Source organism: Malus domestica, chromosome 02, assembly GCF_042453785.1.
Source record: "Malus domestica chromosome 02, GDT2T_hap1".
Lineage (NCBI taxonomy): Eukaryota > Viridiplantae > Streptophyta > Magnoliopsida > Rosales > Rosaceae > Malus > Malus domestica.
Window position 1 is genome coordinate 8,323,732 of NC_091662.1, and position 15,640 is coordinate 8,339,371.

Sequence of the window (15,640 nt, forward strand, 5' to 3'; positions counted from 1 at the left end):
TTTTTTTTGCCATCCTAAAAAAGTTATTAAGTAAATGATGCTGACGATTGAAAAGAAACATTAACAATTGAAAATGCATGCTGATGATGATTTTATGGCAAAAAAATTGATGCTGACGATTTGCATTAAAATGGGTGGCGTGCTAATCTTTATCTTCTTGCCGACCCCTTAATTAAACTTACCTTAATTAGTCAAAAAACAAATGCGTATGGTGCAGTCATTCAATCGCAAATGAACAAATCCAATCCAAATGTCCAAATAAAAAATAGAATTTGAAAGTCTACGTAGCTCAGTTAGTTAAAAGTATTTGAAGTCTCGAGTTTGATTCTTTCTTGCTGTTTGTATAAAAAAAACCAGGAGAAATAAGAAACAAACCCAATATTCAGAAATGGGAGGTGGAGAGGAAGACTGCAGGACAATCCCAGCCATTGACCTGAAAAAATTTCCAGAAGCAGAAGAGTACAGGAAGCTGAGGGAAGCATCAGAGACATGGGGATGCTTCAGGCTTGTGAACCACATGATCCCACCAGCTCTGATGTCGGAGATGATATCAGTGGTCAGATCTTTGCTGGACCTGCCCATGGAGATCAAGAAGCAGAACAAGGAAGTGATAGCTGGCAGTGGATACCTGGCTCCCAGCAAAGTCAACCCTATCTATGAATCTTTAGGGTTCCACGACTTGGGATCGCGTCAGGCTCTGGACAGCTTTTGCTCTCAGTTAAATGCTTCTTCGTACCAGAGGTTAGCTTTTGATCGTCTGATAATTTTACTATTGCTTAAATTTTAGCTAAGAGAAAACAAGAAAACACAACCTATGTGTCTAGTGCTGCTCAGTCTCTGCTGAGGTCAAATCTCAAACGATGATCGTTGAATGAGAAGATTGGTAGAACCTTAATCTCTAGATTAGTAAATAATGATATATATTATTCGGTCAACATGTCAACCCTAAACTCGAAGCTCTAAACTCTATTGACGACTATTTATTGAATGAAGAAGAAAATAAATTACAACCTTAATAGATTTTTCGATACTTGTATATGTTAAAAAGCCACTTGGCTCCTTAATTGCAAGGAACAATTCCTCGTTACCTACCTGCAAATAACAACAAATACTGAATTGACTTAAAATATAAAAACAAAAGTATCCACAAACATGTCAATTGTGATTTATCAATACTTAAAAACACAAAAACAAAAGTTTCTGCACATATGTTAAATTGTGCTTTAGCAAAATGTTATATACAATGGTTTCATCTAGAACATTAAAATCTAGTTGTTAATTTGAGCATACGTTGATGCATAGTAGAAAAACTCGTCTTAAAGTTGTTTTTGTCACTAAACCAACAGAGAGGTGATAGAGAAGTATGCTCAAGCAGTGTGCGAGCAGATTGTGGACATAGGGCAGAAGTTGGCAGAGAGTCTAGGGTTGGCTGATAGTGATTATCTCAAGGGGTGGCCCTGCCAGTTCAGGATAAACAAGTACACCTTCACTTCTGAATCAGTTGGATCCCTTGGCTTACGATCACATACAGACTCAGGATTTCTAACCATTCTTCAGGACGATGAAATTGTCGGTGGCTTGGAAGTAATGGACAAATCCGGCGCCTTTGTAGCCGTTGATCCTTGCCCAGGCACTCTCGTTGTTAATCTCGGGGATGTCGCTCATGTAATATATTGTCTGTTTAGCGTCCCTCAAATTCTCCAAGTTTGTAACATGTTTCATTTGTGCATATTTCCTTATGTTGTTAATATTTTATGTCAAGGCATGGAGCAATGGAAGGTTGTGCAATGTGAAGCACAGAGTACAATTCCGGGAGGCAAGAATTCGAGTTTCGATCTCTTCATTCCAACGTGGACCGGATGAGGAAGCGGGAGTGGAAGCTCCTCCAGAATTGGTGGATTCCGAGCACCCTCGACTTTACGTTCCCTTTACTTATGAAGATTACAGAAAGCTAAGACTCTCCGCAAACCTGCATGCTGGTGAAGCCCTTCCACTCGTACGCAACCTCTCGTAAAGAGTAGTTTGGTATTCTTGTGTTTTTTAAATAAACCGTTGTGAGAATAAATAATTATAAAGTAAAGTAATAAAGTGTTTGGTAAATTTTAATTGTAAAATGGCTTATAGCAACAAAACAGTGTTTGATAAACTTTTATGTAATACGGCTGTGAAAGTATAAAATGATCAAAATGGGTATGTGATAATGTGATATTATCAAATTTATGTTTATTTTCTTCTATTTTCATATTTATCTTTAATGTTTATTTTTGAGTAAATTACACTAAACTACCTTAATTATAAATTGTACCAAAATTTTAAATTACACAAAATTACTTTAATTATATATTGAACCACAATCTCATATTTTAAAATTGTAATGTCATACATCATCCTACCAATTCGTGACAATACTAAAGTCTCTGTTAGCTTTTCTGTTAAATAGTTATGTGGTAAGCTCGGGACTCACTTCTCAGCCAATTAGATTAAAACATTAATTAAGTATTAATAAATTAAAAAAATTTAACTATTTAAAAATTAAAAAAAATCAGAAAATTCAATTAAACATGCAGTTGGTAGAGATTCATTGTCTCTGTCTGTACCATCATCTTCTTCACTTCATCTGGTACATGACAAATTAAAGGTATTGGCTTATGGCTCATTTTCTCCGCACCAGCCACCGCTCACCGCCCACCCCCATCGCCCACTTCTATTACTAGATCTCCGATTTCTCTCTTCCTTTACTAAAAAAATTAGGAATTTGAGATTGGCCACTCAAAACCACAAAGCAGCAACCTGGCAGTGTTCAACAAAGAAGCAGGCTCCTCCTTCAACAAAGAAGCAGCCATGACGTTGATCTGGTTCTGGAGATTGACGGCGATGAAATATGTCGGGTACGTGGTGTTGGCGTGAATGCCGCGGCGGCGGCGGGGATCAAGAATTGGGGTTTCTCGGCGGCGGAGAAGGACTCGACGTTTTCTTGGCGGGTGAGGGCGTGGTTGCAGAGGACAAGGTTGGTGAAGCCTAGGCCTTGTAGTTTGTGGACGATGGCGGAGGAGGGGTGTCGGAGGAGGCGCGGTGTTGTGGTTTCAGTGGTGAAGGAAGGAAAGGGGGGCGGATAGAGGGGAAGAAGGGTGAGGATGGGTGGTTTGGCTGGGGTGGGCCCACTCCTCTTGATTTAACTTGTTTTGGTATAGAAGTTACTTTTTTTTTTAATTTATTTTTTTATTTTAGAAAAATATGAATTGCACTATCAATTAATAGTCAATTTAACAGACTAATTAACAGAAGTTTGACATTGTCACAAATTTAAAAATTGAGATATGACATTGCAATTGAGATTGGGTGCGATCCATAATTTAGGTAGTTTTGAGTAAATTATCCACAAGTCTAACTTGAAATAATAATGGAGGTTTTGAACATTAGTCCTTGTAAAATATTAAAATTTTAAAAAAACCTTGCAAAAGAGTAAATTACCAACAAGACGCTTATGCTTGTAAACGTTTCTCCTGCTGAATCAAATGTGGACGAGACGTACAATTCTCTAATGTATGTCACACTTCTCTTTATTATTTACTTTGTCTAATTTCAAATAATTTAACCCTTAATGTTTCTCCCAAAAGGTAACGACTACTAATTTTTCACACCTTTATGCTAAATTCAGGTATGCATCAAGAGTTCGATCAATCGTGAATGATCCAAGCAAAAACGTTTCTTCAAAAGAAATCATGCGGCTGAAGAAGTTGGTTGCATATTGGAAAGAACAAGCAGGCAAGAGAGAAGACGACGAAGATTTGGAAGAAATTCAGGATGAGCGACCGGGGAAAGATAGAGATGGCCGCCATTCCATGTAAACTTTCGCAGAAACTAGATTGGCGAAACTTGTAGTTGGAAATACTAGCATTACAAGTTTAGGCAGAATTTTGGAATGTAAGCTTTAGGGTTTCGGCACGGTAGACCACATCGAGCGAGCATACGATTTGGTTCTGTGTTCTAGTTGATACTCTCGTTTTCTCATTGTGTTGTGGTGAAAAAAGGTTGTAACCGGGTTAGGAGGATATAAGTTGTACAGTGTGGATGGTGTGTATATATGACATACTCTTGGTTTTATTTGTATATGGAGTTCGAAATTTCGCCGTCGTCTTTCATGTTTGTTTTCTCCATATTTTTGCTTCAAAGAAAATACAGCCACTCAGATTTTATCCCAGCCAACACAAAGTGAAATGAAAACAGAAAAGAAAAAAAAGACAGTTGCAGGAGTGATGAACAAATCTGGTGCCCTTGTGCCTGTTCATCCTTTGCCCTGGCACTCCCCTTCGTCAATCTTGGAGACTTTGCTCAGGTATTACGTGACTATTTTCTACAATAATAATGCTATTTAATAACACCGTGTCGTTGATAGTTTTATACCAAGGCATGGAGCAATGGGAGGCTGTCCATTTTTCTTATGGCCAAAGGAGGAGGCGATGGAAGCTCCGCCAGAACTCGTGGATTAGGATCAGCCTCGTCTCTACGTCCCTTTTGTGTACAATGTTATAGAGCTCATTTGACAAGTGCTTTTAAATGACCGAAGGCTCTTTTAGATAAAATATTTTTGTGTTGTAAAAGCAACATGTACTTTTAGCATGAACAACACTTCAAGTGCTTTTCCAAAATTAAATTTCATTTTTACTAAGATTTGGTTCCAAAAATATTTTATCTAAAACTGCTTTCAGGTGTTTAACACTTGCCAAATGGGTCTACAGAGTTAGCAAGTTCAAACTCTCCAGAAAATTGAAAGCTGATGGAGCCCCTGCACTCCTACCTACGCACCCCTTGCTAATTTGCTGATATGTATATGGCAAGCTTAGGTAGCATATATCATCCTGCCCTTAGCCTATGTTAAACCCAGAAAGATCAAAGCATTTGTAGAATTTTATCTTGTACGTGAGGTTTTAAGTTCAAATCCTCCTCTCCGAGTGTGTACCAGAAAAAAAAAACTTCAATTGAATTCTTATCGAACTTAAGTATAAAATATATCTTTTATCAAGCTTAGTGGATATTTTTATAATTTTTCTGCTATTTTCTCATCATACATTCTACTAAACCTTTTTATCTAATTTGCTAAATAGATATTTTCAGAGGAGTTTCTGTGAACATCCAAATATTAGGCTTATCACAAAATTTGATATTCCTAGCATTATTGACCTTCATAGCATCTCACTTAACCCATAAATATTCGAAAAGGATAATGATTTTAATCCCCTTTAGCTATATATGCACTTCAAAATAAATGTATATTCCAATTTTCTCAACTCTTTAAATTAAGGGAACTTTAACGAAAAACTTCTGGTACTGTTCACTTTAACGAAAAATCATATTTTTACATTAAAAAGTCAATCCTGGTACTATTCACTTTACCCTTTATTTTGTACTTATCGTTAAAACTCAAAGTTTTGAAGCTTTTTTCATTAGTTTTCCTTTAAATTAAGAGACTAGCTACTGTATGTTAATATATTCACCATCTAACAGTCATATATGCAATCGAAAATATAGATTATCATCTCTACCCATATATATGTTAGACGGTGAATGTCTTCTAGCAACCCCAAGCCAACAAGACCCTCCTCTTTGCGAGGATTGGAGGAGGGGAGAAGGGGGTTAACGTCTATTGTTATTGGTTTTTGCAATTTTTTTTGTCATTCCTAATGTTATAACACGTCTATAATTTTACCATATTTTTGAAAATTGTGAAATTATCAAAATGCTCTTAGAGGGTATGTGTTGACTTTCATTGACTTAGTAGTTAGGACACGTGTGAGATATTAATTATTATATTCTAATAGTATTTGTCATTACGGACAACTGAGCACATGCGTAGTGAAAATTGGAATAAGAAAGATTTTACAAAACCTGTATCAATCATTTTATTCAAGGTAGAGGGAAAAGATAATATCACTACTAAGAACCAAATACAATTCTTGTTTGTTCGGCTTGAAGTGTAGTTCTTGACATGTTATCTTCTTTTTGGGTAGGCGATACAGACTCGGTGGATAAATCCAAATATCATTCTGAAAAACCCAGATGAGAGCTACATCTACAGTAAGAGGTGGGGAAGCAGAAAGTGAAGGTTAAGTTGCGGATTAATGTATGGGTCATGATTCTGGTTATGTTTTGGAATTGGACCCAATAACGTTTTCTGGCGGGGTCAGAGAGGATCTATATATATCATTTCCTTTTTTTTTTTGGTCACATATAGAGAAATATAAGACAGACAGTTTTATACCTGAGGAGAAAGATAAAAAATAGCGGGCATTACATAGGGGCATGAAAGTATTGTTGCTAAAATTTGGATTGTAATGGTTTTTTTTTTTATTTTTTTTATTTTTTTTATTTTTGGAAATAGGATTGTAATGGTTTAGAGAAAATTGTAATAATAGTCTTTCAATTTTAATCTAATTAGAGTAAGGATTTCTCAACTAAAAATCCATAATCATTGGTTCCTCAACTCATAAAAAAGTGCAACTATGGTCATTTTCGTCAACTTTGTTAGAATTCTGTCACAATGAGTCATGCTGGAAGAATTATTGCTACAATTTGGTTAAAGTTGAAGAATCATTGCTCCAATTTGGTTAAAGTTAAAGGACCATTTCTCCAAATAGGTTAAAGTTAAATGATCATTGTAATTTTTCTCATTCGGTTTTCCATATTTGTCCTTTGGTTGAACTTCACACGCGTGACACGTGACTCATTTTGACAGAAGTTCTAACGGAGTTGACGAAAAATATGAAGCAAAAAATATCCCAAAAATTAGAGAAGACACGTGAACATTTGTGAACATTTTTTTAAGAAAGATAAGAATGCCCTCATTAAATGCTTGGAGCAAAAACCATTTTTTTCATGCAACCTGAAGCTGTTGTTGTTGGGCTGCAGCTCACGCTGGGGTTACATAGACAGCACCCCGAATTTTCTAGGCTGCTCCAATCTCGACGCAAGCCAATTTATGGCTTGTTTTTTATTCAAGCTGTACCCAACAATGTTGGGATGCCTACGGCTAAACTCAAATTTGGGTACACACCCCAACTCTAGTGTCTAATGGAAACCAAAATCAAGGCGTGATCATCACTCGAATAAGTGATGAAGTCATAATATACATGAACTCATAACTAAAATTAGTAAATTTTAAAAACTACGGAAATTTTGACAGAACTTCCCCTAATACATGGATAAGACAAATCAAAACACCTGCAAGTACGTACTTTATTTCAATACTTTTGCAAAGGGCCACAAGGCAACCCTAACTCAAGTGATTTGGTCTAAAGTCAACCACCCTAATTATTTTTATTCCGAATCAGACCACAATTCAACCTAACCCAAATGATATTCGATTTGGGTTGGATGCTCCAACTATGCTGTTTTGGATCAGGTCTTTTGATCCAGAGTTGGATGCTCTTTGTGGCACCATATATAATTCAGTTATGTGTTTTATCGAATCCGATCACAAATGAGATAGTGTGTTTAGAACATAATTTTTAAAAAACAAAGCAGCAAATCGAATTCCAATTTCCTTGCAATCTTTGATGTGAATAATTACTTGATGAGTGAAAGTGAACAAAAATTGCAAATTAAAATTGACGTGTCACCTCATAATTAAACCCAGCTCATCCTCCCATACACGAAACAAACACAACAAAATCTCATCTTTTTCCACACAAACAAACAGAGAGAGACAACGGCAGCTCAGCTTCCTTCATCAAGATTCGCACAATAAAGTTTACCCAGCTGTTCATCGATGGAGATTTCGTCGATTCCGTTTCAGGTTTCTCGCCATTTTTTTTCCTTCTTTTCGCAAGCTATGAGCTTTCATTTAGTAAAAACCGTTTCTTTACTGCCCGTTTTCACCATGCCTACGAACTGTTTGTGTTTCTGCCTCAACCAAATTTGCGAACTCTCAACATTCAAGAGCCCATCTATTTTTTAATCTTGTTAATGACACATATATGAAGATGTATACATATACATTTATATATATACACAGGATCAGCTCTGAGATTTTATGTATCCTGTGTGGAAGACAACAAATTGGCCTTGTATACAAACTCTTGCTACAAAGCTAATTTATCTGTCTACCATTGTATTAATAAGCGATCTAAATGAAGTATTATTACTTGAGTTATAGTTTAAACTAACACATTACCTTCACAAATTTCAATTAAGTGCCTCAAATGTTCGCCAACTTCTCAACAATTTCTTCCTGTGGCTTGTCAACTATGGTGCCCTTCTACATTCAAAAAGGGGAATGAAATGTTAGAGCATGAAAAGGAATCCATTTGATCTCGGTCATGAAAGTTTCTTGTAAATACCTCAGAGTCATCCAAAAGCCGAAGTGAGCCAGATTTGCGTTTCAGAAGATCAACAACAGTTTCATTGTAGATATCCAAAGCAGAAAATTTCAAAACAAAAATCCCTTTCTGGCGTCTACGAGAGGATTCCAAAGGCTATATGGTCATGGTATGAACTATGACGTGCATTCTTGATGTGTTTGAAGATGCCCCTCACTGCATTTTCGGTGATTCCTCTTGTGGTAAATGTCTTACCACTACTAGTCTGCCCGTATGCAAAAATTGTAGCAGTCAAAAGAAAATGTGGCAACTTAGAATCGGCAGAAGACCATGTTGCACGGGATATAATGTACATATAAGTCTACAAGTTAGTAGCTCGATGTTCAGTTACCGTTCATTCCTGTGAGTGCAGATAAAGCAACATCCTTGGCTCCTTCCTCGTAAACCTTCTGAGTTGAGCACATCAGGCCAAAAACCTTATCTGTCGCATTTAAATCACAACAAATGAGGTACTTGAGTAAAAACAACTCTATCAGAAACTTGACTCCGAAGAAAACAAAACGGAATGTACCAAAAATTACAATATCGTACATCAAATTATTTTCACACATCGAAACCTCTGCGCGGTTGACAGAATTCAGCAGCGAACAAAGGCGTACGGGTTTGAAGGCCGCTCATGATTCGGATTCTTTGAAAACTATAGTGTGCTCATCCAAGCAGTCCCAAGCTATAACATCATACATTACCTGCTCTCGCCTGTTCAGCGGCCTCAAACGAACAGTAACCAAAATTTTCTCCTCACTGACTTTTGAACCACCCGGAGCGGAACACGGAGTCCTTTGCAGCTTAGCCGAAGGTGTTGCTGGTGTCCCCGGCATTATATTCACTTACTAACCTCCACTCTAAAAGAACAACAGAAGCCAAATCAATCAGAATCATCACCGATCATAAAAATTCACATTTTCGATCTAGAACAATCCAGAGAATTCCTAGAGAACTACTTTTCTTGGATTGCAAAATTTAACCGATACAAATTGGCGAAAACCCTGGCAGGGAGGCCGGGGTTTGGACCCACTTCGGGTTGTAGACGCGTGTCACCCGTGCGGTAGTCACGTTCTGAGTTTACAAACAGGAAACGGGGTGATAAAGAGTAATGCTGTATAGAAAAAATTTGGAAACAAAATTTATGGGTAAATTATATAAAATTACTTTAATTATTAAGTCTGAATTTTATTGGAGTCAACCAAAGGAGTCCTAAGCCAACAAGGCTTCCTGCTTTGTGAGAGACGGAGGAGGAACGTCTATCGTAAGCTGTCTTACTCTTGCTTTGCAAATACGCTGTTTTCATTACTCGAACTTGTGACTCTTTGGTCATAATGGAGCAACATTTCCATTGCGTTCAAGTTCGCCCTCAAATAAAAAAGAGAGTACAAAAGATAAAAAAAAGGGTGTGAAGAAAGCCACTTAACAATCTAAAGTGCTTTTGTTGCAGTATTCAAGTAACTTTTCTATGTGCAAGATTGGTTTGACATACAAACATAGTAGCATCATGTTGCATTGCATTGTGCTGGTGAAAAATGAGCGCATCAGTAAAGAAAGATAAATTATTGTTGATGACATCAAGTTGTCACAAAAGTTACTTTCATATTAAAAGGTGGTATATATGAAAATACTTCGTATAAATCACTTTTGAAAAGAAGTTGTCACAATAATTATTCTCTTTTAGCTTGATTACATTCACATTTGAAGTTAGTAGGTAGGAAACTGTTTTGCAGATAGAAAGAAAAGCGAGGACTGATATAACAAGAGAGTGTCCATTGTCCCTACTACGCTGCATATACTAAGAAAAGTCCTGGAAGTTGTTCTTTTGATTTTTGGTCATGACTTAGTTGACTGGGAACCTTTGTTTACGTAAAGTTAGATTTCAACTAAGTGTTCAGACGATTACCGTTTCATCAATCAGTAGATATGTACACATTTTATCCTCCATCATTTTCTAAGATGAAAAGACGTGAATAAAAATTCATATGTTAAGTTATGAATGACTTACTGATGTTAAGAGTGAATTTCAAATCAGATAAAAAAGTAACTTTATATGTGTTTATAAGTAATTAAGTTACTTCTTATATTGTCAATTGTTTTTATGATGGAATCTCACGTAATGGACAACCTAATTTGATATCGAATTTATCATCTACGAGATTTGAAGATAAGATCTCTAACTTCTGAATGAAGAAGAATACCACCATATTATACCGTTAAATTTTCATGATTGTCCCAGTTTCTAGTTCATTGGCTTCCATCCACAAACAAAACTTTTATATGGGATAGGGTTCTTCTATATCGTTTGGTACGTGGGACGGAACGGGACAACTTTGGCTGATTTTTCGTTCCACCTCTTCCTCTTGGAACGACCCGTTCCACATCCGTGGAACACAAATTTATAACATTTTATGACAAAATTTCTCCTTATCTTTTTCAATATTTACATCATCTGTTCCGTCTTGTTCCGTCCCGTCTGCGTACCAAACGGTACCCTAAGTCATGAGTAACCAAATTGAAAGTCTGTGTTCACCAAAAAATAAAAAATAAAAAATAAAAAATAAAAAAGGAAAAAGAGGAACTCTGTACTCTTTTTGTCCAAGTTGAAAGTCTGGATTGTTTTTACTCCAACTTAAGTCATATTGCGGAACTTATACCTGCATGGTTTTAAACTCGACTTTTATAAAGAGTAATATTAAGAATATTAAATTTATAGATTAAATTTTGTAAATTAAATAATATGAAAATTGATAATTGAGTTATTACTTAAACATTAATAAACATGTTTATTTTTTTATTGGTTACACATCATTTAAGTTTTAATTTTAATCTATAAATTTAGTCTTCCTATCATTACTCTTTTGGAAATGATGAGTTTTATACCAAGAGAGAGAGGATTCTTGCCGGATACTCTTTGTGAGAATCTTGGAGATCTTCTAATCACATTTGTTTATCGTGCATAATGTCATCATTTTATGTCAAGTACAGTTTATATTTAATATTAAATAAAAAATTTACAATAATTTATAATTGCACCTATATAACGAATATGATTTAAGAATTCCTGAATCCTTCACAAAAAGCACACGGCAAAGATTTCTCTTCTATACTGATCTATTATTATAGTGGCCCACTTCTGCAAGTGGAGAGCCATGCGTTGAAGCACAAACATGGAAACTGACGCGCACGATCCCATCTGCAGGAGGTGACCCCACCCACGTGGGCTGTCCGGGCACTTGCTGCCTTGAATATTGAGCCCAATGGCACTTTTGACTAATCCAAAGGCAGACAAAAATTTATATATCCATATACTAGTATACATAAATTTATTATAAACACTAACAAACTACCACACTTAGATTGGATGTGTTTCATATATATATTTCATGTGTTTCGTGTTTTATGCATATTTATTAAGAAATTTTAACGAAAAGCTCCTGGTCTGTTAACTTTAATGAAAAATCATATTTTTACACTAAAAAGTCAATCATGATATTATTCACTTTACCTTTTATTTTGTCTATATCATTAAAACTCAAAATTTTCAAGCCCTTTTCATTAGTTTTTCTTATTTATTATGTGTTTTATTTTCTTTCATAATCTTTTATGAGTTTTTTGGTGTCGATTTATAGTGTAAAAATAAAAATCCAAACATGTACGTTTAATGCCATGTCAGTGGTTAATTTGATTTCCTTCATATTTATGGTGCTAATTAATATGTTTTATGTAAAAGAAATTGCATTCATCAGTACGCATTGCATGAAAAAGGGAAGAATAATTTGTCCAATATAATCATTTTATTATATAACCGAAAGAAAAAGGTAAATAATTGTAGCTGAGTGGTTTCCAACTAATAATAGTGTGATGAAACGATGAATTGACCATCAAGATCACCAGACATTTGAATATACGAAAAAGGAATGCGTCGGTAACAAAAAAACAAACTGTTTGATGAAATGATCTTGCAACGAAAGAGATGAGAAGTTTCGTCTCAACTTTAATCTTTTCACTTTATCAGTCACATTGAAAGGTAGTAAGTAAGAAGTTGCTTCATTGGTAGGGAGAAAAGCATGATGACTGATATATATAACAAGTGAGAGTCAATTGTCCATACACCAGACCATCCTGCATATTCCAATTCTTTGAGAGGCTCTTTTCCTTAGTTTATGGTCTGGCTTTAATTCTCCTATGGCCAATCAACTTGTCCCTTCTTCTTCCTCCAACAGTACTCCTTCATGGACATACGATGTCTTTTTGAGCTTTAGAGGAGATACACGCACCAATTTTACAGATCATTTACACCATGCCTTTGACCGTCACGGAATCAATACTTTCATTGATCATCGTGAACTTCCAACAGGAGAAGAAATATCACCAACTCTTCTCAAAGCAATTGAAAACTCGAGAATTTCTGTCATCGTATTCTCTGAACACTATGCATCTTCAAGATGGTGCTTGAACGAGCTCGTACATATCCTTGAATGTAGAAAGTCAAAGGGACAACTGATAAGGCCAATTTTCTACAAGGTGGATCCATCGGATGTCCGAAACCAAAAAAATAGTTATGATGCTGCATTTGCTGACCATAGCCTCAAATATAAGAATGACCTGGAGAAGGTGCAAAGATGGAGGACAGCTCTTACAGAAGCAGCAAATTTGAAAGGAGCTACTCTCAATGAGGGAGAGTACGTTTATTTCTGACCCTTCCTGTATATGGTTTTTGAGTTGCTTTACTCTATATTTCAGAATTTACTACTTCCTTTTACAAAATAATCTTTTTCTCAATCTAATGATATTTAGGGTTGTTTTATTCACACTACACATATGATTAAATATACCTCACATATTAAATACACTTCACATATTGTTGAACACACCTTACATACTATATAATTATGCAGGGCATTTCTGTTGATTTCAAATTAGAAAGTGACATACAATGCATAAAATAAAGTTTATCAATGAATTTTTACTTTTATAAGGGAGGGTGGGAGTGGCTTGGAGAGCGTGAAGCAAATTAATTTTTGGGATACACCTTAAAAATGATTTGGGGTACTCAAAATTTTTGTTTGATTTTTAAATCTTATTAGGCCTAAACAGTCATTATATAAATCTTTAATAATATGTAGTGTGCTAATAAAAACAACTCAAGCTAAATCAATAATTTTTCCAACAAAAAGAGAATAACAGTTATAAATTAGGGCTTAATTGATATTATTGTATTCTCCTAACAAAAGAAAAATGGCAAAAAAAAATATATATAAGGTATTTTGATGTGGGTCCAAAGTAACTAAAAATTGGATCTATTTCAAAAGTCAAAAGTCATTAAAAATTAGACATATTTCACAAGTTAAGCTATAAAATTGGACCTATTTCAAATTTTTCCTATATATATTGTTGGGAATTTGGAATTTTTTTAAAAAGTAGTGTTGCACTTATCTTTTATTTGTATCAGTTCTTTAAGACCATCTCCAACCCTTGGGCTAAAAGCCAAATTTTTTAGCCCGGAAAATTTAGCTTTTAGCCCAGAAACATCTTTTCTACTCCAACCCTTCTACCCTAAAATTTTAGCCCGGAATTATTAAAGAATGAAATTAGCCTAAATTTTTTTCTTAAATCAATTTTTTTTTAAAAATAAATATGTAGATTATTGTAAATTAATTTTATGAACATTTTAATCTAAAAAAATTTAAATTCCGATAAACATTTCACATTTAGCCCGGGGGAAAGCTGGGGGGTATTTGGCCCAGAAATAGCATTTGGCATTTAGCCTAAAATTTTAGCATGGGTTGGAGAGTGTTTGGGGGGTAATTTGGGGGGTAATTTGGCTTTTAGCCCAGGGTTGGAGATGGTCTAATAGAGACTAGCATTTGTATACACATTTATTTATTTATTTTTAACTGTAGATGAGGCTTCAATAAAAAAAAAAAATTTGGACCTGTGAAATTACATTATTGCCCATCATTTTTTTTTTGTGATAGAAGATTAATTTGTCTTTTCACCCTCTTTTGGTTGATGAAGAGGGTTTTATTAATTAGTAGATATAAGGTTTACTAACATATTTAAATTTATCTTTTTTAAAATCGTTTGTTACTATGAATTATGTTAGTTGACTGAAGAATTAAGAAGTGCTTTTCACAAAAAAAAAAAAAGAAGAAGAAAAGAATTAAGAAGTGCTGAAATGAAAATAAGAATTAAGAGGCGTTCAGGGTCCGGATTGGATCAAGTTTACTGTTTGCCCCCAAAATAATGTCAAATCAATTACGATATAACGATTTAGTTTGGTTGAAACTTGATAAAAATCTGAAACAAACCGAAGCAAACCAACCAACCCATAAGCCATAACCGAAGCTAATATTTTTTCTTTTGCACTTTTTTTTTACTTTGTTAGCACTTAGAGTAGCCCAACAATAACAAATAATTCCAAATCTGCCACATATTATTCATATTCGAGTACATATAACCACGCATCTTAAAATTCATCATGTCATCAAACTTTAATATAACTCTACGATATCATTATCTTTATATTCAACATCCTTATCTAGTTATTAGCCAATAAGAGTACTAAATGGGTAAAATAAAATTAATATAAGAACAAATAAGAGTACTAACTGCAATAAATTCATTATTAGGGGTGAATTTTTTCACCATATTACCGTACCAACCAAATTACCAACGGTACCACACCAATTTTGTGCCAATTTTTGTACTATATGTAATGGTGCGCTAATTGTACCATACCAACATAATTGGTATGATAATGGTATTTAAAATCAATATGTACAGTACCATAGAAAATTAGAATTAGATGCCTTATTTTAGACATTTATAAACTAAACATTTGTTACCTTCCAACTTTTGATTAAATTGCTTTCACATTTGATTAAACCCTATATTCTAGGTATATTCTTAACTTAACTGTTTTTTTAATTTTGAATTTATTTCCATATCAAAAATGCTAATATTAATTAATTAATTGCTATTTTTATGTATCTCATCACTTTCTCAATTTAAGGATTCAATTATATCTAGTGGGATGAAGATTAATTGGATGGAATATAATTTTATTCAATTTTCAACTCCACATTTTATATAAATTATAAAAAAAAAAGTCATTTTAAAATTAAAATAAAGACAACACAATGCACTAATAACTTGGTACGTACCGAATAAAAAATTGCACAACGTACCAAATGTAATATTTTATAACGTATCAAAGTACTAATACTTACACAAATTAAATTTATACAATTAACGTACACGAATTAAATTTATATTTA

General features: G+C 34.5%; 1 protein-coding gene and 2 long non-coding RNA genes across 5 annotated transcripts; 2 read left to right on the forward strand and 1 right to left on the reverse strand.

The window, feature by feature from the left end:
- Positions 1 to 24: 24 nt before the first annotated feature.
- On the forward strand, positions 25 to 2,226 carry LOC103426758 (2-oxoglutarate-dependent dioxygenase DAO-like). Of its 2 annotated transcripts, none has more exons than XM_008364837.4 (3): positions 25 to 741; positions 1,347 to 1,665; positions 1,763 to 2,226. In XM_008364837.4, the coding sequence occupies exons 1-3, from the start codon at positions 389 to 391 to the stop codon at positions 2,012 to 2,014; spliced, it is 924 nt and encodes a 307-aa protein (XP_008363059.1). In that variant the 5' UTR covers positions 25 to 388; the 3' UTR covers positions 2,015 to 2,226. The 2 variants fall into 2 exon arrangements, with proteins under 2 accessions (XP_008363059.1, XP_070663717.1); XM_070807616.1 differs by having other exon boundaries at positions 233 to 741; positions 1,347 to 1,675.
- Positions 2,227 to 2,419: 193 nt separating this feature from the next.
- On the forward strand, positions 2,420 to 4,110 carry LOC139189186 (uncharacterized). The gene is made up of 2 exons (XR_011572835.1): positions 2,420 to 3,543; positions 3,659 to 4,110. It is a non-coding gene; the product is annotated as an uncharacterized lncRNA (long non-coding RNA).
- A 3,413-nt stretch (positions 4,111 to 7,523) lies between these two features.
- On the reverse strand, positions 7,524 to 9,499 carry LOC103454308 (uncharacterized). 2 transcript variants are annotated; one of them, XR_531980.4, is made up of 5 exons: positions 8,907 to 9,499; positions 8,707 to 8,796; positions 8,337 to 8,580; positions 8,171 to 8,254; positions 7,524 to 7,899 (listed from the first exon to the last, which is right to left on the reverse strand). It is a non-coding gene; the product is annotated as an uncharacterized lncRNA (long non-coding RNA). The 2 variants fall into 2 exon arrangements; XR_011576761.1 differs by having other exon boundaries at positions 8,887 to 9,499.
- Between the last annotated feature and the right edge of the window lie 6,141 nt (positions 9,500 to 15,640).